At 45.1% G+C, this 27451-nt stretch overlaps 1 protein-coding gene across 12 annotated transcripts in view; it reads right to left on the reverse strand.

Annotated features, from left to right (window-relative positions):
* The window catches only part of PRR5 (proline rich 5), an 89500-nt gene that overhangs the window by 52336 nt on the left and 9713 nt on the right, over positions 1 to 27451 (reverse strand). For 5 of the 12 annotated variants that reach the window (XM_026867801.1, XM_026867793.1, XM_026867798.1 and 2 more), the window contains exon 2: positions 14455 to 14601. The exons of 2 other annotated variants lie outside the window; for them this stretch is intronic. Coding sequence is in view for 1 of the 10 variants with exons in the window: in XM_026867800.1 (XP_026723601.1) it covers positions 1900 to 1901 (2 nt within the window). In the remaining 9 variants the exon portion in view is untranslated. Of the gene's footprint in view, positions 1 to 1899; positions 2194 to 6053; positions 6073 to 14454; positions 14602 to 21511; positions 21651 to 27451 lie in introns of those variants that run through there. 5 more of the 12 variants (XM_026867794.1, XM_026867796.1, XM_026867795.1 and 2 more) reach the window with 3 other exon arrangements.

Genomic DNA, 27451 nt, shown 5'->3' on the forward strand with positions numbered 1-27451 from the left:
TTTTTTTTTTTTTTTTTTTTAAATCAAGATAACAGCTGCACGACTTGGGGCATACTTAATTTCTACAAAAGCCCCAGGTGTCTTATCTTCAAAGGAAAAATCTTTCTCTCTCTGACTGCAGCACTGGAGCTGAAGGATATGCTGCTACAAGACTCCAGCCCATGCTTAGCACGCTGTCACTCACTTGTGGTTCTGTTTAAATTCAGGAGCGCCTGGCTCATCTGCTGGGAAGTAATGTAACAAAACAGTGATTAGCTTTCTCAGAAAAGAAATTGTTTGCAATAGACTGAGCCAGAGCGTACTAGCTGCTCTTCTGTTGCTACGGCACTGGTCTGCAAATAGTCGGGTAAAAGCCGGGAGGGCTCCTGGCAGTCACCTTCCACTCCTGGGAAAGGGGCTGCAATATAGAACCGACCCTTTCTTCCCTCCTCCCCTCTCCTCTTACTCTTTCAATCTGTGATAACCTATTATCTAGATTCAGGCTCTAATTGAATTTGTTCGTGTCCACCTAACATGGCAAAGCTGTAATACAGGAGAACTGAGTCTCTATGGCAGGATCTGCCCTGCGTGCATCGTTTACTGACACATTTCAGTGAAAACTGATTCCTCTCGCTACTCACCCAAACTCAGCTAAGCTTATTGCATGTAAGTACTTACTTCCAAAATTTACATGTGGTTATTACCTCCATGGGAACCAGCTGCAGAACCACCTAGGGAAATAAATCCATTTTTACCTTGTGCTAGTTTGAGCAGCAGCGGTTTCATCCAGCTGCTTGCACGAGTGTTCTATCGACTGTCCTTCCCACACCAAAACCCCCGAGTATACAAACGAACATCACTGTAGATGCCACGTAACGTGTCACTTCGGAAGGGACCTGCAGCTCCCCTCTAACCTCTACACAAAGACATCGCTATCCCTGGCCTCTTCCAGATGTTTAAATCCTTCAAACAAACGAACAACAATCCACTATGTACGCAGCAGCAAAAGGAAAACAAACACAACAATATATGGCTGTATTCTAAGGAATGAGACGGCTTCTACAGCATACAAATCAGCGACCAAAAATAGATCCAGCAGCACACTGCTTTGTTCCGAGCGGATGAAGGGCACTCCGTTCCTGGGGAGAACGCAGCCCGCGAGGGCAGGGGAGCCCAACTCCGGGTGAGCGTCTGCTGAGGGCTCACATGAACGTGCGTCTCCTCCGTTAAGTGAAACAACTAGTTAAGATAAACCTGTGCCCATATAATTCCATCTAATTTCATTTTCCTACTCGCTCAGTTGCTTTTCTGCTTCTCACTTGCTGTGAATTTGATCGGCCTTGCAAAATGTTATTATACTGGATTAAACCCTTGGAATTTTTAACTCTTTGATCCCACAGCAGCGCCGGAGACTTTATAAACTGTACCTTGATGATGACAGTATGTCAGCAGCTACATAATACCATTTCATCTGCTTTTCTTCCTAAAATCCCCAACTAGCTAATTGACTGAACCCAAGGAGCTGCTGTGTCAACCTTGGATACGTCAGACAACGCTGCAAAAAGCAGTACTCTGCCTCCTCGTAAAAGGCTGAATCCCAAGAGAAGAAAAAAAAAAAAGAGCTCTTTCTGTCTGTATGTTGAAATATTACACCTATAGAAGTCAGACTATTTTTATGCCACCCCATCAATCTCAGTAACCAGTACTAGATTCAGAGTCGACGCATGCACAAACCACATGGGAGAGGCAGCCTTCCAGCTTCCTGAAAAATTTCAGATTGAGGTAACAGGACAGGCTTTTGCTATGCTTCTTCCTCTTTCCTATGATTTCACCAGATCAAATGTTGATTTATGAGAAAATAAATCACTCTCAACAAGGGCTACCTCCACCCATAATTACAGAGCGATACTTCACATTTACATTGTGCTGTGCGTCCACGGACATCCTTGACTTCACGGCATTCATTAATTCAACCCGAGCAGCTCCTGGGTACGAAGGGAAAAGCTACGATCCGCACTTCGGCGTGAAGAGGGAAGAAGAGAAAGGTGACGTGACTTGCCCAGGCAACTTCACGGCCAGGTGGTGGAGACGTCAAGAGATCCCAGGACCTCGACCTCCCGTTCCAGCACGCTACCGGGGGGCGGCTGCAGGGACGGGGCAGCCGGGCACGCCTCGGGCCCGGGGTGGCGCAGAAGACAGAGCTCCTCACCGGGGCTGGTCGTGCGGCCGCTCCTCCGGAGCCACCCGTGAGGAGAGCTGTCGCAGTACAGCACCGCTTGGAGATCGAGAGGCTAAGCGGCAGAGATTGCTCGCTATTGGTCATGGAGAGGGATAAGAGCACTGACCGGACTAATTGGGAGGGAGGGGAGGACAGGGGATTGGCGGGGGCCCTCCCGTAGGCTCAATAACAAGCACTACAAGCTTCTTAAACAGAACAACTGCACTCAGCACATTTACAGAGCTGAGACTGTAAAGTACTGTTACGTTAATTCAGTTAATCCCAGCATGCCGCGCACGGTGCTAATGCCACTATTTCACTCACACGAAACCTGCAGCTCAAAGGTTAAGTGATTTAATCAAAGCCACACAAGCACCTCAGTGTGGAAGGCACATCCAGCCCTACCTCCTGCTCCCTCCCTTCCCTTCCAACATCTCTCCTCATAAAAACAGGCCTGTCTCTACTAGAAACCGTTCTTTCATCTGTGGGGCCCACGTCCTGCGGGTGACTGCAGAGTGAGTCCCGGAGCCGCCACGGTGCTGGAGACAGAGAGGAATTCTGCTCACCTGGACTGACTTGCTATCTGGAGGCACAAAACAACGTACAGGTACACGAATATAGGCTGACAGCCCAAGAGGATTGATGCTGTTATTACAAGACAATGCTGGTATACAGATCCAGGACCTCGTAGCAAACACGGCTTTTAAAATAATCACCAAGGGTAACTCCGTAGTTACCTCCTGGTATGCCTGTAATGCCTGCAACAACATTCTCACTGGGAGCCATGGTTTAAAGACTGCATTGCAGCCCCTAGCAAATGCTAAAAAAAAATACACTCTGCTTCAAAAGAATGAGATTTTCTTAAAAAAAAAAAAAAAGGAAAGAAATAAAAGAAAACCCCCCACTGTTTTATTCACATTAACGCTATGTTCATTTTTACAGTACAATCATATCATCTCCTTACAAGTTTCTCTTTGACTATGCTGAGATGGGAAAGGAAGAAAAAAGTAACATTCATGAACGGGAGCATGAAGAAATTCACAGTATATGAAATTCATGCTAAAGCTGCCAACACTGTGACTGCTACGGGTCAGCGTGTCTCTGGCTACACCGCTCTGCTACTGCACCGGCAGGTTAACGCTGCAGCGATACCGGTGCCAGTGGGAGGGTATCAGCAGCAAGAGAATTTGCTACCTCAGCTTTATCCACCAGAGCTTTGCCGTGCAAAACCCAAGTCAATAAATATAAATTTTAATTGGGGGGAAAAAAACCAACCCCAAACAAACCCACTACTTCACTTTATCTCCCCTCCTCTTTTGGAGAAGGGAGCAGAAATTCCTCTGGAAATGCTGACTGGTGTACGCGCTGCAAGCGGAGAACAAAGAGGTGAAGTGATGGCAGAAAGGAGTTAAAAACCTCCCTAGACAAATGCACTTTAGTTTTTCATAAACCACACCACAAAACTTAGGGCATGCCTCAACACATGCCAAAGCTGAGGAATTAGTCTTCTGAAAAACCACACTTCTTAAAGGCACAGCACGTCCTGCTGCGCCTGCAGAGGACAGGCAAGGCGGAAAGGAAGAGGGAGATGTGACCATCAGGAAAAAAACAATAAGAAGAGCTGGGGGGGGAAATGAAATTGCAAACCTTATGACTCATCAGTTCTTCTACAATATCCACATAAAGCTCTTTTATCATCAGAAAACAAAGAATAAAGAGAACACAGAAAGTACGAAACCAAACAGGCGCTATTTTACACCCTTCCCCCTCCATCCCACTGACTCTCTGCAACCTTGAGATAAAGGCACTCTCAAGGACAGTTTCTGCCTGTCCTTCATTGAGGCTGCTCACGGGACAGGCATCGTTCTGCTACTCCTTTGCTTTATTTCTGCTCTCGCAACAGCCAAGCACTGATTTACAGGGGGGGACCTGGGCTCCCTGGGCCATGTCCCCAACCTCTGAAGTACCTCCCATGTATTCCCATGACCAGTTGCTCCCCAATGACCACAGTTGTCTCCCTTTAGGCAGAGCTGCGCTTTCTGCTCCTTCAGCTCACGCAGGGGGGCTGTCTTTTGTGCGGTGAAAAAGAAGAAATGCTCAAGACAATTATCTCCCTTCCTAAGCAAGCAGAAGATGACATCTATGTGAGCTCTTCTTTAGCTCTTCTTTACCCTTTTCACTTGATGTTTGTGCTCCAGCAGGCAAAACAGGGCCCTGAGCTCAGAATAAGTCCCCAGTCACCAGCATAACCTAACACAGGTCGTAAATCTAGCAATACCTGTAAGGAAACCTTTGCTCAAAGCATCCATGAAATCCCATCCCCTTTGCCAGCAGCAGATTTTAGTTTAGAGCGTAACAATACAAGCAGTTCTTAAAATACAGCAGATAGCTAAATCTTTTATCTCTGTCCTTCAGCAGATAGGAATTAGGAGAGAACCAGGATAGGAGTAAGCCTGTTACACCCCCATCCAAAATATCAAGCTTTCCATCAGATAGATGGCAACTCCCCTAGCTTGCAGTATCATTCCTCATTATCTCTTTAGAGTTTCTGGGGATGAAAGATAGTGCAACTATCTGAATAAGCACGACGGTTGTGTTGGAGGAGGTGAGGATCCATGCCCTGGACGACAGGACCTGTGGCACTGCCACCTTCCATTCATGTCACCTCCAGGGAAGCATCAGACGTGCCTGTTCCAGGTTTCACTGTCGCCCTTCCACTGAATTCCCAACCCGCAGCAGCCAGCGTATACTCCAAGGCAAGCCCACAGCTTTGCTGTTAAGTGGAAGTCAAACTTGTAACTGTGATTTAGGTCTCAAGAGTTCTGATCAATAAGCAAATCAAACGTTTAAAATAATTCATGGTCTTATTACAAGATCATGAGATAGTCAAAAATTAATCTTACAAAGTAACTGAGCTCATAACGCATATGATTTTTTATTCTTTCCTGAGCTCTATATGAATTCTTTCCTAAATTGCCTATCTTGCATAATTTTAATTGGATCCCAGAACACCATGACCTTGATGCAGCAGCTACAGTATCTCGGTGCTGTCTTCTACAGTTATATATGGTACAGCGCCTTCCAAATCTGTGAACCCTGGGAGAGCAGAATGGTGTGCTGCGCAGTGCTATTTTTCTTATACCCAAACATTTCTGATTCAAGGTCTTCCAAGAAGGCTCTGATTGCCTTGGAAGGTCACCAAGACAAAGAACCCACTTCAGCAACTAGCTGAGCTTCTAATAAACTGCACCGGTGGCCAGCTGTTAGTTATGAGCGATACCCTGGTTTTATACTCAAAGCCACGAAATCACTGGTGAGATACTCTCTGAGAGAATGCGAGCACGGCTGGAAACACCAACTATGCCTTGAGATTACTGCCACCTCCTGTGCGTAAGTCAGGGAGGTCACTTCAGCACCGAGCAATGCAAGACACAGCTCTGCAAACCTAGGGGATCTTTGACTCTGGCGGTACCACACTGCTGTTCCTCAAACAGCACTACGGCTCTCAGGAACAAATCCTGTAGTCCTGTAAAAGTCACAAAAGCCTGGCCTTTAATACAAATGAATTCTTTCAGAAAATTTATCATTCTCCCTTGGCATCACAAGGATATTTTTCTGAATGGAAAAAAATCGCCAGACAGCTTTTAAAGATAATTCAAAATTGCAGCATCTATCTGTAGCAGGACTCCGTAGCCTTCGGCATAGTGGAGCTTTCATTACAAACTAAAAAATGGGGACCTTTTGCCATCTTTTCATACGCACATGCTGAGACAGTCCCTGCAGACCGAGATACTGGGCAGTGGAAACACCAAGAGTAAAAAAGGCCTTCGTCACACAAATTATTTTACACTCGTACCTTTAAATCTTCATTTCACCAGGTCAGCAGGTCCAGCACTGCCCTCCCAGCGTGTATCACGTCAGTGTTTTTTCAGGATGCTCTGGGAAATAAGTGATCTCAAAGGGCAGAGTGCTGGAATTTTTTAGACTCCATGGGCAAGATTTGGAAAAACTCCTTTTGCTCTCCAGCTCATTAGCCAATCTCAATCTTCAGTCAGACATCAACATGACATCACTGAGTTATCGTCTAGAAGAAATGCCTCGTTATCAAGGAGGTAAGGCAAATTACATTTCCTTCCAGAAAACATTTTTTTTTTTTCCTCACAAGGTAGCAACCACTAGATAACTAGTTGAGGTACTTCTCTCTCCCTAAAGCCAGCATGAACACCTCTTCAGGCTGCTGAGGGACGTGGTGGAAGAACAGAGGTGTCATTCAGGAGGTTTGTGCATCTTCAGCAGCTTGGTGGTATCTTTCCTGTCCTTCCTGATGAGTCCTGCTCCTCCAGCTTTCTTGCTCACCAGGCTTCCTTTAGTCATTTCCAATGATCTGTTCTCCAAACTCAGGCTATATTAATTAACTTTCCATCACAAAACAGTTCAAATTCTTTAAATGTATGGAAAATTTAAATTCCTTTTCCCCCTGCTTCCTGCTAGGACCACAAAGGTTTTAGGCTTCACGACATCTGGAACCACAAGCCATCCAGGGTCTTTCAGGCTTGCTGCTCTAGGGCCAGCAGTTTGAAAGCCCGTGAAGACTGAGCTCCCCCACTCCGAAGCAGAAAGGTTGAAGGACTTGGCTCAATCAAGGCTCCCAGATGCTCTGGGATCGCTGCGACCCTGGTACCAAAAGCCCTGGGGCGTGTTTCTAGGCTGCATGGTTCCTTCATACAGAAAGCTGTAGGCTGGGTAGTCCCAGGCTTTGCAGGCAGCACTTGCTTAAACTGCTTCCTCTGGAGCATACTTCGTCTTGGGAACATCATTGGAAAAAATCAACTGAAAAACTCTAAGCAGGGAGGCCTGGACTGTTGTGAGCTCCACACTCAAATCTGTCTCGAGTCCTTTTACAATACTTTGTTCTTTATAAAGAGGTTGGTACCAAATATCAGCAACTTGTCATTTTCAGCAGTGAGACAGGGCGATCGCCGAGGGGAGGATCACAGGAGGATGGATGAAGCTCAGCCTCGCGGAGAAACTGCAGCCTTTGCTCAGCCTGACTCTTAAAATCTGACAAACCCATTTGTGTGAGCCTATCTTTTTTTTTTTTTTTTTAAATTTCAAACCCATCTGAGCAACATGCCAGGTTTCACCCTGAAGGTGAAGAGGACATCTGGGAGGGCGGCCAGGCTGGGCCTGTGCGTCCCCCTAAGCAGCGCGGGCTGAGCGCCGAGCGCTCCCACCACTGCGCGTGGGGAGGCAGCTCTGAAAACAGCCCCATAAACCACAACCCCCCCCAATAAACACCACACCAAACCACCTGCGAAGGCATGCTCCCAGGCACGTTGCTTTTAACCAGATTTTAAATTTTTGACAGACCCTCTCAAGACTTGTAACGGCTTCCTGCGGGTGGGACGTGCGTTACTGCTGCCCAGCCTGAGGAGAAGCTGCCAAGGAGCCGTTGTATTACTGCTCGCCAGAGGCCGCGGCCCCATCGCCCCGATCCGGCGGCAGGGCAGGGCGTGCTGCCATCGCAGTGCCCCAGGGCTGGCCAGGCGCCTGCGCTGGGCTCACAATCCCAGAATCATCTCGGTTGGAAAAGACCTCGAAGATCATCCAGTCCAACCATGAACCTCACACTGGCTCTGGGGAGGCCACACGAAATGGCAGCCGGGGCGGCCCGCTGCGACCCCACTGCCTGACGGCGAGGCCGGCAGCCCCGTGACCGAAACTACTTTACTCCCACAGCAGTTTATAAATCAACCCCTTTTCTGTCATGGGGATATTTTTTAATGGAAGATGTCCATCTTTTGGCTTTCTAGACGGCACGAAAAGGGTAGCAGCAGCAGGGCAAACGCAACAGGGGGGGCCACCCCCGGTGCCCCGTTCCCTCAGGCAGCTCGCAGGAGCAGTCGCACATCAACCCGTGTACAGGGGGACAAAAATCCCTCCTTGGGGGGAAACGTCTTCCCACGAGGCACTCTTGTGTCCCTGGCAAGCAAACAGAACCTCCCTGCTTCACACTTGTGCTCTGTTCTCCACAGCCCCACATCAAATGGGGTGTAAACCATCGTTAATGTTTTTAAGCGCTGCTTTTCTCATTCCTGCTCTTTTGAGCCACGGCTGCCACCACAAGCGGTGGTGGTGGGGTGGGTCAGAGCTGCAAGGTGTTAGCAGCAGCTTCAAACCAGCCAGGGCATCTGGGAACTTCCAGATTGCTGACAGTGTTGAAGGATAAATTTCTAGAACAGCATAGCAAAATTATGCTTAGATCAAGAAAGTTGCTCTTGGTATATATTAAAGCCAAAGGCATCCCTAAACCAGAACAAGTAGGCAGCCACCTGTGAGCAAGGACATCCCAGAGCAATGAGACCTTGAAGAGGATACAGTGCCAACTTGGCGAGCACACCCAAGGTTCATGTATCCTCCGCTGAATACCCTCATTAGAATACTAAAAAAAAAAAAAAAAAAAAGGTCAAGACGACCCTTGCCGAGGCAAAGACCCTTCCCCTGAGCATGCGCAGTAGTAGTAGTATTGTGTCAGCAGTATTATAATTGTATGTAAATTACTAACCAATCATCATAGAGAGGATAGACTTGGAAAATTACTAACTCTGCAAGTTTTGTGCAAAAATCTAACACGGAAAATCCCATTGGTGTGTATGGAGAAATCCCCCCATGCACCCAGAGCTGCAATAAACCAATATCAGCTTTCTAAACTATTATTTGGTTTGGAGAGTTTTCTTGATTATGATTTTCGGTAATGCAGGGGCTCCCCCACCACGCTCCTGGCACGTACCTGAGGAGCGGCCGTGGCACTGCGAGTCTTCCAGCTCTGCCATTCAGCTGCTTTTCACCAGGACACACATCCATAAAGCTTTAGTCCCTGCCGTGATATTTTGGTGCTTGCAAATTGTAGGGCATCAGTCAAAAGATAGAAACATGCAACCTTTCCTTTCCTTTCCTTTCCTGTTAAGACTCAGAAAGGTCAGATTTGGAATTAATTTTGTCCTATGTAATGTTTTGGCTTGGTTTGTATTTATTTCAAGTGAGTTCACCCATTACTACTGCAGAAATAAAAGGTCATGAAACCAGTGAATTCTCCCTCTCCTAAAAGGGGTGAATCCCTTCTAGAGAGTGAATCACCAAAAGAAAAGGAAATGCAAAAATGTATTCTCTGTGGGACTGTAACCACAGTTGGATGCCATTATAAAATGCACCGTGGCACTTTGGATGCCATTTGTTTCCATCAATTTTTGTCTGTTCAGTTTGACTGATGAACGCGGGGCGGGGGGAAAAAGTAAACCAAAACTTTAGACCTTTTTGGTAAAAAAAAAAAAAAAAAAAAAAAAAAAAAAAAAAAAAAAAAAAAGCAGCCCTCTTCCTTTCTGCAACATTTGGCTATGCAGCAGTAGGAACCAGCACAAAGATTTGGCTGGACAGAGAGGAGGACAGGGGAAGGGAGAGCTGAATCACTTTATACATAAAATAAATCTAAAGCAATCCTGGCCCTCAGCTAATACCCTGCGTGTTAAAAAGGAGATGTGTGTTATGATCTTGGTTTTATTAGTCATCTCGTTTAGAGATTGGCTCCAACAGAAACTTCTGGATCCACTCTGAGGAAGGAGAGCATCCAGAACTGAACTTTTGACTCAGACTAGCATAAAGATAAACAGGTTTTTTAATCCATTTTTTTGGTTCATTGACTCCATTTGGGTTTCTTTAGTTTTAGTACAATAATTTAGTGTGTTACATGGAACGTAAATGCATCTAAACTTATTCTACCAGAATAAAAATTGTCACTGTTCATTTACTGTAGTGTACTGTTTCCTACCTATGCTTTCAACAGAAAATCATCTTGGTTCAAATGTTCTGAAGCTTTTTTTTTTTTTTTTTTTTTTTTTTCCAACTCTACTGTTGGTAGCTAGTAGTGTTAAAAAAAATAAATATAGGAGATTTGATTTTTAAAGACTGAGTCCTTAATACTACATAACAATTATTCCCTATGAGAGGGCCAACCCCAAATGCATCCAAAATTATGAGACACTTTGTAAAGTCCTAGTTAGGAGGTTTCATGAAAAATGTGACCAGGACCCACTTGCATTTATCTACACACTTTTGCTAGTACTTTATCAAGAAATGCGATCTAGTCTTCAACATCAGGTGCTGAAACAGTCCCATTTCAGTTCAAAAGCAGAACACAAGTTATAAAGAAGTAAAAAATAATCCATTTTCAAGTCCACATCATGATTTTTTGGTGCCTGGTCTATGATTTTTTAAGGCTTTATTTCAGTAATGCTCATTTAACTTTTGGAAGATAATTCAAACCTCAGTGAGGTGACTTTTCCTTTGCTCAGCTCTATGAAAGTTGTTCACATTTGTGTAAAGTTGGGGAAAAGAGAGGAATGAAAGATGCTATTTTCACCTTCCTTTACTTACAGGAAAATTAAATGTAAGACTTCAGCTGTTATATAGTTAATAGTTATTTTACATACAGATAGGCAGACCAGTAGACAGAATACTTTTATCTACACTTTACTACTGCCTGTATTTTACTGAGACGGTAAATAAGAAACAGGAAGAAAACTGGGCACAACATTTTAAAGAATTCCTACTTTTTGACTAAATTCTCCCTAAGAGCTGTGAAGAGAGGCAAGACACGCCTGCAGTGACAGCAGCGCAGTAACCTGGGAGGTCAGACCTGCAAGGTGCTATTAAGACACCCCTCAGTTCGGGTCCCTCTAGCTCGGCTTTCATTTTTTAAGCTCATTCAGCACTAGCTGCTGGGAAATGGGGTAACGGACATCAGGAGTCGGGTATGTACTTCTCACAAGCAGAGATGTGCAGGAAAATCCAGACCTCGTTCTGGAGTTGCTGGTGAAAACTGGGCACATCCAGGGTGTGCTTCATCGCATCCTATAAAGGGTTTTTAAGCCTGGACAGGAATGTCCTGCTGGGGACGTGCCTGTTCTCTCCACAGACCATAACGAGAACATAATGCGAGTAGTTCAGATACGGATATGGTATTCCAAGCCACAAATACCTAAAATTAGATGAGATGAATGTCATCCTCAGTCTCTTACTGCCTGATTGATCATGACACAAGTGTAAATAATCTGGCATCCAACTAACGAACGTTTCACTTCCTCGAGTACATGCTCTGACCCTAGATGAGGGGGCCTTTGGGAGATGTCTTTGGCTTACAAGCTCAGCTGGTATTTCAAGTAGGGAGATACTAAATTAGGAGTATTTCTAGGAGAGTCTGCATTGCAGGATTGAGAGAAAAGGGCAAAGTTTGCAGCTTTCGCAGGATAGCCTCAACAGAAAGGCAAATGGGATTTGCTGGTTAAGAGCATCTTCTGTCTAGAGAATCGGCTGAAATTTTAGGGAATAGTTGAACTGAGAGTGACACCTGCTCCAGCAGTAGACAAGGAGACTTGAACAATAAATAAAACCACTGTCAGCTTCTCCTCTTTGTATTGGAGGAGGAGAAAAAAGGGAGCAAACCAGGAGTTCAAACTTTACCAGGAACTTCTCATAATACTAATTACGAAAAGATTGAGTGCTTATCAGCTGTGACACAGCAAGTATTGCTGATGTCCTTTATTACCTCAACACTCTCCTCCTGTCTCCTCGTGAGAAGCCAAGGCTTCTTCATGTGCTGGATTTGAAACCTGTGACATTCTCATGGAGTAATATGGGACTCTACACATCCAGAAAGTAAAACCTACATCCAACCGTTTGGCAAAGGCCATGGCCCACAGATGCAAACTAACAGGGGCCTGAAACCTTCCATACGTGTTTTCTGTGGTCCCTGTTACAGTAGGACCAGACTCCTAAAACCTTTAAATTATATCATGCCACAACAAAGAGCAAAAAACAAATCTAACTGTGAAAACATGCACACTGTTGGAATATAAAATTTGAATAGAATGCTGCACTTAAATCCATAAGCATCACTTAAAATCTATTCTATTGCCACTAAGTGTGAAGTTATGACTTTTGCAATAAAAAAACCCCAAGCGGTTATAAAACGCTGGGTTGGCAGCAGGCAGGCAGTGGTTTTTCGTAGGCATTGGTATTTCCAGCCCTCAAACACTCTGTCAGGGTGGTGCTAAGTTGCTCAAGACATAATAATGTCTCCTTGTGTGGTGGGAACTCTGATCTGACTGCCCATCGTAGTAAGGTCACCCACTACACAGTCATCTATAAACAGTTTACGGTGGGAGAATTTGCAAATGCTCTGCTAGAAACAGAAGGCATGCACATGTCTCTGCGTTTACTCTGAGGGGCAGTTATTTAGAATACCAAGAATAAAAAGTGTAACAACGAACAAAAAGATGGAGTGATCACAGTGAGCTTTTCAAAATATTTCAGTGAAGCATTAGAGTGGCTTTTAACTCTGCTGGCAGTGGCTGAATCCTCCCAGCAGCTGCGTGTGGAGCTGCTGCTGACAGAACTGATGTTTGGTAACAGATTAGTTGGTAGGCTGCTAACGTAGTTAACAGCAGATATGAGTATTTGTTTTAGAAAAGGTTGTAATCTTCATGAACAGAAATCTGGGTGTGCTTGAAATAACAGGGGCAGAGGTAGCAGGGACTTCCCGACTGAGTTATACCCAGATTCTTCCCTCAGCTTTTCCAGAGGAATCGCTTATAAGGAGAAGAGCGATGCCTCTACCCACAGTCTTCCCGACCTGGGACTGCCAGGTTCCCCTTGTACACCGGAGAGCTGCCAAATACCCCCCTCACCACCGGTGCTGCTAACGCGCTTCTCAGGGAGCGCAGACTGGCAGTAGTGGTAACAACACCCCGGAAATCCTTGGGGGACGAAAGTGCAGCGCCAGTAAAAATTATTTCTCTCCCTTTTAAACATCTGTGTCGAGTTTAAAGACTGAGCTAAACTCTGCTGTAGGTCACAGCCTTGCACTGGATTACTGCACAAGGCCACGGTGGGAGCTGAAGAGCATCAGGGACCATTTACCCCTGCAGCCTGAGGTGAGACCAAGTAACCACCGTAGCAAAATCCAGCTAGCACTGCAATGAGGTAGCACGGAATAGACATTCCCATCATTTCTCACCTGACTCAAACTGGGAATAAAGCATGCAGCACCGCCAAGTAAATCACAACAGAAGTTTTCAAGGCCGAACCCTTTAGAAAAGGTCTCTTTGCTTAAAAAACAGAAAAAAAAAAAAAAAAAGTTGAGGCCATGGCAGAGGTTGGATTCTGCAGCTTCGTGATAAAGTAAATAAATCTTTAAGAGAAAATAAGTTTCTTAATATGTTTAGAAAGAGAATTCTTTTGGAGGAGGAAACTGGCAATTGTTTTCTGAGAAGATTTTTAAGTTGCTTTGAAGAAATCAGAGCTACTACATGCGATGACAAAGCTAAAAGAAAAACAGAACACCACCAAAGACAGATTAAGCACATTTACTTTCCTTTCACATAAAAGCACACACACACCCCCCCACACACACTCTAATGACTAGCATTTACTGAAAGCGATTTCAAGAACTCTGCAAAAATTTCCTCCCTCCTAAAAACGCTGAATCTCAAACGCAGACCCAATTCTAGCAAGGAATATTAAGGAACTCTAGAGGGTTGTGCCAAGCACCTCTGCAGAAATAGCTGCAGCTGTGTAAGACATTACTACCGCTCAGCTGTTCGGAGCCGCTTCTTGCCACACCCACATATACATCAATCACATATAGGTCATTTGAGAATTCCTCCTCTGCTTCAGTGCACCAGCAGCCGGGGCGGCTTAATCTGTTTCTGCAACGGTTGTCTGACTATGATCCTGTGAACAGTAGCTGAACACTCTCATTCAGCTCCAGGTCGTCACGACGGGTAACACCCGGGCTTCTGCATCACCCATTCTGGCTCTTCTACTTCAGGGCTTTTTCTCCCCAAGGATATTAAGTTATTTAGATGCTTCACTCAGAGAGCAGAATTTCAAGCAATTTTCTATATTTCTTGCTCACAACCCTGATTCAGCTGTAAATAGATTCACAGCTGAAAGTTCATGCATACCATTTTTTAAGCTGCGCTAAAGCTACAGGGATGTAGACTGACACGAGCTGATGGTAAAAATCCTGAAGTACTGCATTGTTACTCAGATATTTTTCTACAGCAGGAAATACAGTGGGTTCTGTGGGAAATTTTGGAAGAGGTGTTAACCCTAGTGAGTCCAACAGACTGAACTCTCCAGGTGTCTGAAAACAGAAACATTTTCCAGTTGCAAACAGCATCGAAGAAACAGGTGCTTACCTGCTCCAGGGAGAAGAAAACAGGACTGAATAGCAAATAGGGAAGACTCCGCAGCAGGTTTCCGAGAGTCACATGAAAATTCTTGACAGGTGACACAATTTGGTTGAAAAAAAAAAAAAAAGTCAGCCCCTTGCCAAAAAGGCAGCTCTGCAACAGAAGATGAACAAAAAGTAGTATTGCAAATACTGCTATGCTATGAATTGTTTCTTAAGAGTGCACTAAGCCCACACATGACACACACAAAGTGCAATAATCAGTGCTGCTCCACCTCATCACTGACAGAGCTAAACGCTTCTTGCATTTCTCCCTTTTCTATTTTGAGGGGAGTGACTCGTTGACACCAACACCAGGAGTTACACTTAGCACTAAAGAGGACAAGAGAGTTTCCGGGAGCACACGCGGTGCAAATAGTTCTGTGTTTCAGAACTAAGGAGGTGACAGAACAAGGTTTGAAACGTGCTGCATGATCTGCAGTGGTCACCCTTGGAGAGCAGCTGTTCTATAAGGGCCAGAACAGCCTTAAATGCATCATTTAGAAATAGTGTAAATTCGTTCTTTCAGGGCTTCAAATGACAGTCGTAATGTCACTGCCTGTCCTCAGCTGGTCTCGAGGTGCCCAAGATGATTGTTTACACAATAAAAAACAGAGTGGGAATCTTGGTGCAGCACAGAATTTGTAATTTCGTAACTTAGAATACAAACATGTTAATTATTTAAAGGGTTTTTAAAGAAAAATAATTCACTGGTCAATAAATATAAAACACTTATATACACAGAGTGCAGTTTCACACACATCGACATCCTGAGTAGGGCTCCTCATGCCTTGCACTTTGCCTAGAGTAGTACCAGCTCTAACACGCTGCTAAATCTAACCAAGACTATATAGACATCCTTTCTGGCTCAGGTTACCCTGCGTACAAACCCCTCTTGCTTTTGTTTTGTGGTATTTCAGACCCACTTTGCAACGATGTAAATAGCTGCATGTGTTTAAAAATATATATTGTGAGGTTAATCTTTCCTGCGCTTGAGAGAACTAAGTAATCCCCTTATACTCCCACCTTTTGTCTGCTCTATGGGTGTGAGCTTCATTCTGTTACCACTTATTTCAGTCAGAATCAGAGGTGTTAGTTTAAATAAGGGTGTTGTGCAAAGTCAGTGCATTTTGACTGCAATGCGTTAAGGAGCTCAGATGACAGCCTGCAGAACGGGAGAAACTATCTGCGGCTTGTGGGCTACAGAGCCACAAACCGATATTTCTGAGTACTGGGAGGGGGCAAGGTAGGGAAAGCAACTTTTTCAGCAACACACGTGCAGCTGGGAGATGACACATGAACAGATCTGCAGCGAGGGACATGTAGCAAAAGCAGAAGATACGAGCCTAGCACACTAGGTACAAAGGTGCTGTGCCAACAAAAACCTCCCCGGACACAGCGAGGTGTCCGACTCGTATCCAAAAAACTACTCCAAGCAAAGCAAGCTGGATGGGAGTAGAGCCTTCTTGATACAGCTGGGTTTGTATGAGGAGCATCTGACAAAACTGCTCAAGGGGTCAGGTCCTTGAAGCCTTCCAAAAGCTGCAACCAACTATCTCAGCTGGAAGGGGATACTACTAAAGTACGTACCCAAAATAACAGGTCTTGAATTTGGCTTTTTTCTCCTCCCTGCTTAAAAGGCAAATTGAGGAAGATTCTTAATCTTCTAATTTAAAATATATGAGAAATCCCACTGATTAGGGTCAAAAAGTGTAACAACAACTATTTGGTTCTAGAAAGATTAGATGCTTATGGGTATTAAAATAGTGTTTTGCTTAGAGATCCTGCTTTGACATTTCTATGCTAGCAGATAAAACAAAAATCATCCATTTTGCCTATAACCTGTGATAATTTGATTAACCAGGATAATAAACCAACATCACAGTGCTGCTATTCAGGATTTGAGGGGGTTACTTCAGAATAAAATTCTGCTGCCTTTTTCATTTAAATCAACCTAACTTTGATGATCAAAGCTCAGCAGTTCTGTCAATACATGCATGAAGTATACCTTTTTTTAAAAAAAAAAACAAAACAAAACAAAAAACCCCTTCTGAATTACATTTATCTTGCTTTCATCTAATATCCTCTACAAAACTATTTATAGGTTCAGGGGAAAGGGAAAAAGAGAATGCCTGAAAAAAAGCCAAGCCCTGATGCTGTTGTACAGAAGTTCCAGGAGTCTGTAATTAAGCATATTCCTCACACCAGCTGAGCAATCAGTATGTTATTTTGGCAGGTAAAGCAAATCAAGAATTCATACAGCCTTTTGTTATCAAGTTTTGATACCGTGCCTTAAAGCAGGCATCTCCCAGGGGCAGAATTTCAGAACTGCTTTACAGTTTTCTCAGGGGCATACTAGTACCTCTCATCCCTCCACCTCGCTACGGGGAAAGCAGCAATACGAGTCTCTGAGGAGAATCACTATGAAAGGCCTAAAATACTTTTGCAGATGTACCCACCGCGTTGTAGCTTTAGAGACCTCCTGACCAGCACGGAAAGAAACACACTCCAGAGGTTTTTAGACCCCCGAAGCTGCCACAAATTCAGATTCAGCTCAAACTGCTCTGGGCCACAGGGCAGTGTGATTTCCAGGTATATTCTGTGTGTGAGGCTGAGGAGGAAAAGGTAGTGATGCAGCTCAAAAAGCAGTTATTTTGGAATTTGTTCAAACCCAAAATGCTACTTCTGGCAGAGAGACTAGTTGTCCAAATGCTGGAGAATATTCAAAAACGCAGGGTAAACCACAGGATCGCGCATCACAGGTGCATTACACATAACACATTAATATAACTGCCCTCCTTTTCTAAGTGACTGTACTTTAAAATTATTTGTGAGTGTGGGTGAATTTCATTTGTCAGACAGCATGAACGTGCTCAGTGAAGGGAGTGGCAGTTCTTTCTCAGGACTGACAACAAGAGCTGCTCTAAATCAGTATTGCAGTGGAGCTGACACAGTTGCCCCACTTACACCTAGGGCTCCGGCAGCTGCGGCCAGAGAAGTCAGTCAGAGGGACTCGCGCTGCGGGTATGACTTCCTGCCCAGCCGCGAGCGGCCGGCGGAGCAGCTCTAGCATTTCAGGGACTGCAGTCTACAACGGTGCAAGCCAAGAATCAACACGCTGGCTGGAAATGGTGATTGCAATTAAACTACAATCAGCTTGGCAGGCTGACGTGATCAAGGCCTGTCGTCTGAACACCCCCAGCAGCGCCGTTACGGACTGGTTTCTACTAGAAGATTTTAATTTGGGGCTGCGCTGGCACATCGATGGCTGGAAACCGCAAAGGCTTGGTCACTATTTTCAGAGTTTTGCAAAGCTTGGCTCAATCAACCAGAAGCGTGGAAAAAAGTGCATAGGAAGAATGAAGTGAAAAGACATCAATGTAAAACGCACCATCTGTACTCTTGGCTTTATTCCTCGAGTAGCGTACGTGTAGATTTTCCTCTGGGCTAGCTAAGCCTTATTTCAGCCTATGAAGCAAGCAGCCTTTCTGCACTCTTGGCCTTCCCTCCCCGGCCATTTAACAAGCCAGTCTACAACTGGTCCCAACAAGCATGACCGTGGGATTCAGACTATGCCCTACCCAGCTTCGCAAGTACCCTGGTTCACTCTTTCAGACCTCTGAAAGATTTGTAGGTATAAAGTTGGGGTTTGTTTGGTATGGTTTGGTTTTTTCCCCAGAGATAAAAGATGTCAGTATCTCTTCTGGGCTTTACTTCCCTGATCTTTCTCCTTTAAAAAGATATTCCACTTCAATGGAATTAAAGCTCATACTATAAATTCAAATTATAACTAAAGGATGAATTCTGATGAATTCTGGCTACAGAAAGGAAAGCCCCTATTGACTTTCCCTGGGGCAACTCAGACAAATGATAAGATTGTTTTTAATGCTGACTTCTCACAGCTGAATTTTTTTTGCTGACAGTCTGTATCTGTTGCATTTATTGCTGAGTTTCTTTTCTGCTCCAACAGTGACACTTAATCTCTTTTCCATCTCTGAGGACATCAGCCTATGAAGATAGAAACCTAAAGGCGGTAATTCATTCCAAAAATCTTTGGTGTTACTCTTAAAAGAAGGCAGATGAAAAAGTTATAGAAAGCTCTACATTAAAAAGTGTCAAACAACTCTGTGGAGACAAAGAAAAGGAACATACAAAAATCAAAATGAAACTAAGGGGCTAATTACAGGATCAGCCTAGTCTGAAGGCCCAAAAGAATCTCCCCCTCTCATCTCAGATGATTACTTTCTCCACACTCAAAACTCCTACTTAAAACCTCTGCCCACACTCAAAACTCCAATAATTCATATTTAAACCCTCTCTCATTCTCCATTTCCCACAGACCAAACCTTAAACAAAAGGACTAACTGATGGCAGGGACAGGCGCCGCGCCGATAACCGCCAGCATGCGTGCCCAGCCATCGGTGGCAGAGAGCACCTTGTGAACTGGATTTCACAGCACCCCAACTTCATATTCAGCTACGTGAAAACACCTCACAAGCAACGCCTGCAAATGCAACTGCATCACTGCCAGCATCTTCAGGCCGCAAGCAGGCTGTGAATTTAATTGTGGAGGTAGAACAGTAACACATTTTTCAAGGGGTGACTACAACTTAACAGACAAAACAAAAATCCTGACAGCAATGCACCTCAAATTCATAAGTGTCTTTATAGATTGAGGTTTTTACATCTTTCTGCACTGCCCTGGCTCTGCTTTAATAAAAATGATAGGAAAATAGTCAACATTTTCAGCACGAAAAGACTGGAAAATCCTATTCATAATGTGCACCATTTTAAGCTAAATTCATATTTGACGTATTAGTGCCTTGGGTTTACAGGCTGCCCATTTGCAGGTCTCACATGAAGGTCAACATCCCACAGGGATTTCAATAAAACATTAAAGCCTCGGGTAACTCCAGGAGAAGAGTTTTTGGATGGGTGAACTGGACACTAAAAATTCCCTTTGAACTTTGCACGGGCTGTTTCAGGACGAAACAGAAAGGTGACTCCTTTGCTTCCATTAAAGCACTCAAACTCATGAATTTTTGAAGCAGCATTTAAAGGGTTTTACTGGGAAAGGGTGCAGCGAGTGTAAACGAGGGCATTTTGGAAGAATTTCACTCAAGCACCTGCTGCGTTTCCTTTGCTGGCTCAGTCACTTTAGGCAATCTCACAGACAGGGACTGTCAGCTTCAACACCCCTGTAGTTGAAAACCGATCAAATCCAGGTGGGACTTTTTTTTTTTTCTTTTTTTTTTTTTTTTTGCACAGCAGCCTGGCACGATCTCTACAGCAACATTTCTCAAAAAAAGAGGCATGCTCCTTCAGCTGCCTTTGCTTTTGACTAAAATGCCAACATGTCTTATTGGCCTCCTTCCTCATTCCCAAGAACTGCAGGAGGTGGAAAACCAAAAAGGGAACGTTTCAATTTGTCTTCCTATTTATAAGCAATTGCTGCGCAGGGGGAAAGTGCTGCCCACAGCCATCCTCACCCGGCCCCTCTCCCAGCCCAGTGCTCCTCTGTCTGCAGAGGTGCCAGACCACATTTAAGGCATCTGCTTCTGAAGCCGATGTGAAAAACATCCATCATGAACAGGAGCTTCCTATTAAGAACAGCAGCAACCCTCTACAAGAGGTTAAGAGACCGATGGATCCCGGGCATCTGAGACTCTTAACCAGCTCAGAGAAACAAATCTCAGCTGACCCATCACTCCCTGGCAGGGCCAGCAAAAATCGAGCTTTGAAAGAAGCAACAGGAGAGGGGGAGAGGCACCAGTCAGCAAAGCAGAGCCAGAAGCAACTTCCCATGCAGCGAGAATTTAAAGTCTGCATGGCAAAAAGGAATGACAAGGTCACAGCCCACAGACACCCTTGGCAACTTTATCTGTCTCATTTCAGACATTGCTGGACGTGCTCTAAGGGTCACCAACATGGGCTTCTCCACTCAAACCACCAAGCTTCTGGCTCCGCACCTTTCAGGCACACACCAGAGCAAAAGCCACTAGCACTTCTCTATTTTTAGAGCAAATCTGGGGTTACTTATGGCCACAGTAGGGATAACCAAGCCTAACACTGCCAGCATTGCCTCCAGATTAGAGACATATGCACGACCTGCAGCAGAGTTTTACAAGAGCTGTTCACAAGGCCCTGGCTGCAAAAGAAAATTTTGGTTGGGTGGCACAGATTAGGAAAAAGGAATGTGAAACTTCATAATTCTCAGTTTCCAGGATCACTATGACTGCAGAGGGGGGGAAAAAACCCCAAACAACAGAGAGTCTGATCCTTACATGGGTAGTTCTCTACAGCCATACATCCTGCAAGCAGAATTAATCCCCACTTGCATTGGATAACGTGAGGGAAGAGGGGGGAAAAACAAAGAAAAACCAAAAGAACAATAAGTAGGCAGTTCATCCTAAGGTCATTACAGATGGTTTCCAAGATGGTGAAGAGAAATGTAAGAAACAATGACACTAGTACCCCTTCTGCCCCTTCCGCTGCTCCACCAGAGCAAAGCTGGCAAAGGGGACGTGTTAGACGCTGCTTTTGTGCAAAATCCAGTGGTGTCAGCTCCACTGCCAGGGAAGGTGAGGTGCCGGGGAAGCTGACAGATGCAATACTGAGATGACATTCTGCTCCACCAGCCCTGCAGATTTTGAAGAAAGGTAGCAAATAGCTGGAGGCAGCGACTTCTTATATTTTCTCTGACGTTTCTACTACACTCTCAGACTCAGCTTCTGACTATGCATGAGACAGCAGCTGCTTAGTCAAAAGCTTCCCAAGGAAACACAGTAACACGAGAACACAGCTCCCCAGCCTGCATCTGCTGCTGTTCTCAGAGCGGGTACTGCTGCCTGAACCCCCGCAGAATAAAAGGGGGAAGGATATGAAAGAAGTTTTGGGCTCCTCTCTAGTGAGGATGATGTGCCTGGACAGCAGAGGATAAACTACTGCTGGGAGAAGATGGCCCCGGTCTCTAATCTCTCCATTGCCAGAGTTTGAGGAGAAGGGAATGTTGGGCTTGGACTTACCCAGAAGTTGGCAAGTTCACGTGGCTCCATCCATCTCCACCACTGAACCAGCCCGAGGCAAGATAAACTGTGCAGCGGCGACAGGACTCGGTACGTCGGAGGCAGCGCGTAGGGAAGGGTTTTGCAGGAAATAAACTGACTTCAAAAAAACGGAGGTGAATAGAATCAGCAGCAATTACAGAACTATCACAAAAAGCACCTGGATTCAACTCTGCTGCGTTTTTGTGCTCCTGCCACCAATGAAGTCCTACAGTGCAAATACTAGGGATGTAAAAACTGTCATCCCATGAGAACCTCTCTAAACAGTTACGAGAGACACCCTGAGCCTCTAAGCGGCATCCAATTTCTCAGTAATGACTCGAGTGCAGAGCTGTTCTTGGGGATTAACAATGGCCTGGAGGGTCCTTCAGCCTCAGGAAGGGACACTCGTCAGTGACCAAGCTCTGGAAAATCTCTACAATCATTCAGAATACCAGGAGAGGAAAACAGAAAATAGCACTGCGCTGGGTTTTTTTTTTATACTGGGTACACAAGGTACTTTTCTATTGATGTCAACAGATACTGGATCAGGACCCAGGTGGCTGTGAGACCGCCTGGAAGAGCCTGTGGCTCCCAGAGAGGAGAGGTGGACTCCACACACCTTGCACAGGGGAACCTATATTTTTGTTTGCTTTCGAGTATACCCTGAAGTCCACGATCACCCGTTTTCCACGTTTCCACAGCAACTGATCCAAAATATATACTTAATAAATAAAAGGAGGGCATCTTCTCCATACCCCTGGGGCTGGGATGTCAGAAACCATGCAGGCCCAGGTAGCAGATGGAGTCCCTGAGCTAATGAAGCATTTAAGCACATCCTTAACTAATTTTAAGCACAGTAGTCATCCCGCTTTAGCTCTGACTGGCCACTCCCCTTTGCTTCTAGATAACCCTCTCCTGTTCCAGAACTGCTGCATTGACAGGTATGGGATTTTATTCAGAACAAGCACTGAAATTCTGTTTGGCTCTCAAATTCTGGGAAAATCTTCAGTGGAGAGAATGGAGAAATGAGAGAAGAAGGAAGAGGATATTGAAGGGTTCCAAGCAGCTAGACTCTCTGCCTCTTGAGTACAGTTTATTCTGACCAGGCTATTTACTCCCAGTATTAATCTTCAGTGGTTTGTGTTCACGATACAAGTCATTTGGCTGTCTGTGCTGGGTGGGGAGACAGCAACCTGTCAGTGGCAGAGCAGCTGCACACGTCCAGGCACACAGATGACAAGGATGCAGCTCAAGTCTCTCCTCCCTATATTTCCTTCCTATAATTTTCTTTCCTCCCCCCCGCCCAATTCTTTCGGTGAGGGGAGAGAGATATTTGGACTTCAACATGCTTGAAAAGCAAATTAAATTCGCCTTCTAATTATTTCCTGAGCCTCTGTACCAGCAATCTGCCCTCACCCCAGACAGATGGCAACTGCTGCTGCACAGCTGGTCTGGCACCAGCAAAGTCAGCGGGTGAATGGCAGGCAGGTGTGATGCTGGCTTGTCTCACCAGCTGCAAGGAAATCAAGGAAGAAAACCCAGCCTATCGGCTGAGGAGAGGCCATTGGAAGCTGTTCCTGCAGGGCAGCCTGAGGTTTAATCAGAGAAAAATCTAATATATATTTGTCTGTTGAGATTATGCCAGTTGACATCGGGCATTTAGCGGAGGACTGAAGGAGGCTGTAGCACTGGCTCTAGGTACCACAGAATAATGTGGGTTGGAAAAGCCCTTGCAGCTCCTCCAGCCCCACCATGACCCTCCCCCTGACCGTTCCCAACTCCCCCAGACCCCTCAGCGCTGGCTCAGCCCGACTCTTCAACCCCTCCAGGGATCCCGGGGACTCCCTCCTGCCCTGGGCAGCCCATTCCAACGCCCAACAGCCCCTTCTGCACAGAAATCCTTCCTCAGAGCCAGTCTGGTATCTTCTCACTCCAAGGAGCTTCTACCAGACGTCTTATTTTTTATTAAATTAGAATATGTGTATAGATATGTCTGTATATATACACATTTTAAGTGTCTATTTCCATGTACTTACATAAAGTTGAATACAATGGTTCTGCTACTAAGTACAGTCATGATCGGATACCTGCACCCGCAGCAACATGACTAACAGCCTCCCTTCAGTTATTCTACAGCCAGAATACAATGTCACTTTATCAACCACCACAACACCGCTTTGTCCCAGCCTGCCACTGTCATGAGCAGACATGAAAGCCTCAGGACCATCTTGAGGGCTAAACTGGTATCAGCTGAACTGAAAAGAAACATCCTGACTACAAAAAGGAGGAGGAAAAAAGGAACCCTGATTCATCAATAAAAAGAAAAGGCTAAAACTTCTTCCCCATTCTCCTCCACTTGATAAAAACAATGAGTTATCCTGGACTACCCAACTAGTTCACAATTTGGCTAAAGTTCTACACAACTTTAAACTTTTTAAAATAAGACCCTTTTTAGTCTGGGTGGTGGTATCTTTTTCTTCCCCATTAATTTGCCAGGTTGTCCTGAGAGACTTCCACTGTTGTGTCTTCACTCCTACCAAAATCTCCATGGCTGTTGAGATTTTCGCTCACAAAGCGATGGATGGGTTTGTTTCCAAAGGAAGACTTACTGTCTGCTGAGAGACCACGGGCAGCCCGCCCCCTGCACAGCACCCTGTGAGCTCTGGGAGCATGTCCCCAGACACGTGGACAAAAAAACAACTCAAACAAATGCCCCAAGTGTTCATCTCTCACCAGGCAGAGGAGAGGGAAAGAGCTGCTGGAAAACACAATACCAGGCAATGTAAAGGTGAACATTTTGCAAACTAACACATTATCCAGGCTCACAGGAACACTCTAGTTCTGCCAAAACACGACTGCTGCCCTAGTGTTAAATGGATTTATTTAAACCAGTCTAGGCTTCTGCTTAGATACTGTCACACTGTGCAAACAAATCCCTTTGCGGATGCAAGCGGGAGGGTTAAAGCAGTGATGGGTCCAGGGATCCCTCCTGCCTGGGGCAGATGAGGAACAGCCATGCCAGCACGACGAGAAGCCATTCTATTTAAGCAAAGTTTAACCCAAGCTTTCTGATGTTGCCTGGAGTGGGTTAGGGACGACTCACACAGTCTAAGCAGACATGTGCAAGACTTAACCGCTGGCAGAGGGGCGGAATGAAAGAGCTGGGCCAAAGGGTGCCTCTCCATGTTCTAACCACCAGCAGCAGCTTGTAAAGCGGGCGGCAGCACAGCATCTTTGCTGCGTTTTATCCGAGTCATTCCGCAAAGCCTCAATGCAATTTTCTGGTGGTGCAAGGAAAACACAAACCTATGAACTTTCTTAATGCTATTTCCGCAACCCTTCTGTAAGCGGGTAACAACCCTATGCAATTTTCAAGCTTCCACGAAAACAAAGGCAACACAGGAGCATCATAAGTAGTTGAAGGGCAACATAATTTCAGATCCCAACTCAACACGTGAAACCAGATTTGGGGAAATTGTACCAAAACTCTGCATTACAACAGCAAAATTTAAGTGATAACCAAAGAGAAGGAAGAATCTGGATATTAAGGCACACTGTAGAGCTTATCAAAAACATTGCTGGTGGGCACAAGTGGCTGTTAAGAGCTTTGATGATGAAGTTACCTGCAGTGTTGTTTGTCACTGTTCTGCGTTATACAGAGACACAATCATCTGTGTAGGGTTTATAAAGAAGGGAGAGACAGAGCCTTTTGTCAAGGCCATAGTATTTACCCTGGAGGATCAGTTATTCCATTCACAAAAAAAAAAAAAGAAAAAAAACGTGAATCAGAAGAATCCCGAAGAGCGATGGCCAGCTTTGGTAGCGCTTCACTGAGTAAGAAAGGGGCACATAAAACAGGGAGGAACCACAAGCTGAGGCGTGCGGGCAGGCGGGGGACTCTGAACCTACCCCGAGCTGGCACCCCCAACCTCCCCCTGAAGTTATGGCTCAGTCTCTGCAGAATTAGCGTCGAGAGCACGGCTCCCGCACGCCAGGTCGGAGAACAATGCTGGAATGCTGCCACAGGTTGAGATGCAGAGAACAAAGAGGGGGAAAACCCCAAAGAACGCAAACCCCAAATCTGAAAGCTGCTCGAGAGGCTGCACCAGCCTGAGCACAGCTTCTCAGAGTTTTTACGTGGGGAAAACTCTCTCTGAGCCTCAATGGCAACTGCACCTCAATAAAAATTAACTACAAGTCAGACAATTTTTCCTCCGAGTTGTATCAAGCAGGCTCCCAAGCATCTACAAAATTAGTTGTATTTAAGGATTTTGAAAGATTATTGGCTGGGGTTTTTTTGCATTCTCAAACTATGGCACCTTGGTCATAGACTCACCAACCAATATCTGACTGAGGTAAGGTGCTGTGTGAAGGCAGCACAAAAAGAGATAATTAAGCATAAGCAAAACTAGAAGCATATGTTCTCTCACGATATGTTCTAGGCACAATCATTCATGGGTAACTAAAGAGTAGCAAAAGCGTTTCAACATAATCTCATAGCAGCAAGCCAGACAACTCAAAAAATTCCTCCCTATTTCCCTTCATTTTCAAACGACGAGGGAGAAAAAGGCTTTTACAAGACGCCACAAAAGGCTGGCAGACTCCATTTGTTTCACACAGAGTTGGTATCTGACTCTGAATACTGAAGACCTCACCAACACGACAACAACGCAGCGGTCCCCATGGAGAGATGGTCTGAGTCGCTGCTGCTCCATTCCCCACACAGAGTCGACGCAGCTTTTTGTATTCCTCAGTACTCTATTTAAAAGTAATTAAAAAAATTACTTCCCTGCATCAAAATTAATTCTGAAGCCTCGGAAGAAGTTGAAAGCCTACTATTAATATTATATGACTGCTATAAAAAACTCCTGTTTTTTTCCTTCTGTTTGTTTACCTTATACATACACCAGGAACGTCCTGGGTTTGCTGAAATATTCATGGGATGATGCTTGGTAGCTCTTATCTGCTAATTAAAGGGCAGAAGAAAGACACTCTAAAAAGTTAATTTGGTATGATAGTGATGCTCGAGGAAGTGAAAAAAAACCACATGAACAAAAATAGCCCTCAAAAGCAAAAAACAAAATCAAAGACAAGGGGATCACTCCCTTCCCCAGAGCTCCTCAGTGATGGACCAGCCTGCAGGCAGGTCCTTCAAGAGCTGAAATAATCTGCTGCCTTTCTAAGGTTGGTGGGATTTGACCAGAAGGCTACAGGTTTTGCTGATGAAATAAATGCAAGAGCCTGTCTTGCTGGGATCACAGAGACTCACGGGCTGGGCTGGATCTGACTTCCTATAGAGAAATCAAACAGAAATCAAGAAGGGCATAACCCCATCTGGTTTTCTTTCACAGTAATTCTCAAGTCTTGAAAACTTGGGGTGATCCCCCTTACACATATTTGTTCTTCATTTTTACCAAATTTGACTTCCACCTTGGAAAAAAGCTGAGAAAAAGGAAGAGGCCAGAGGCTGGAAGAGAATACCGACCCGCCTGGAAAATGAAAGATTAACACAGATGCCTCTGTGTTCACAGAAAACATGCAAACCAGGCGCTGCCAGGGAGCCACGAGCACAGCAACTGAGATGCTGCAGCAGACACCCAGTGAACACACCGGAGACGGGGATTTTCGATCCAATAAAAAGCTCTGCTTGTTTCTATTTCAATATAAATGTCTTCTGTGGACTCAAGGGACTCTCCAGGCTCGCTATACCCTGTCAGAGGAAGGCTCTTCCCCCAAGGCAGCGTTAGCCAGACCGGCTCTTTAAAATAAACAGCTGGAATATCACCCTAAGGGCTAAATATAAAGGGGGTTTGGTGACTGAAGCAGAATTAATGGAAACAAAGACCAGATTTCTGCTCTTTGGCAAGAGGGATGGGTTCACTTGGTGAGGTTTTAAACTGCTTTAGCTTAAGGGTGACA

Source organism: Athene cunicularia, assembly GCF_003259725.1.
Source record: "Athene cunicularia isolate RWA chromosome 1 unlocalized genomic scaffold, athCun1 chr1_part2, whole genome shotgun sequence".
Lineage (NCBI taxonomy): Eukaryota > Metazoa > Chordata > Aves > Strigiformes > Strigidae > Athene > Athene cunicularia.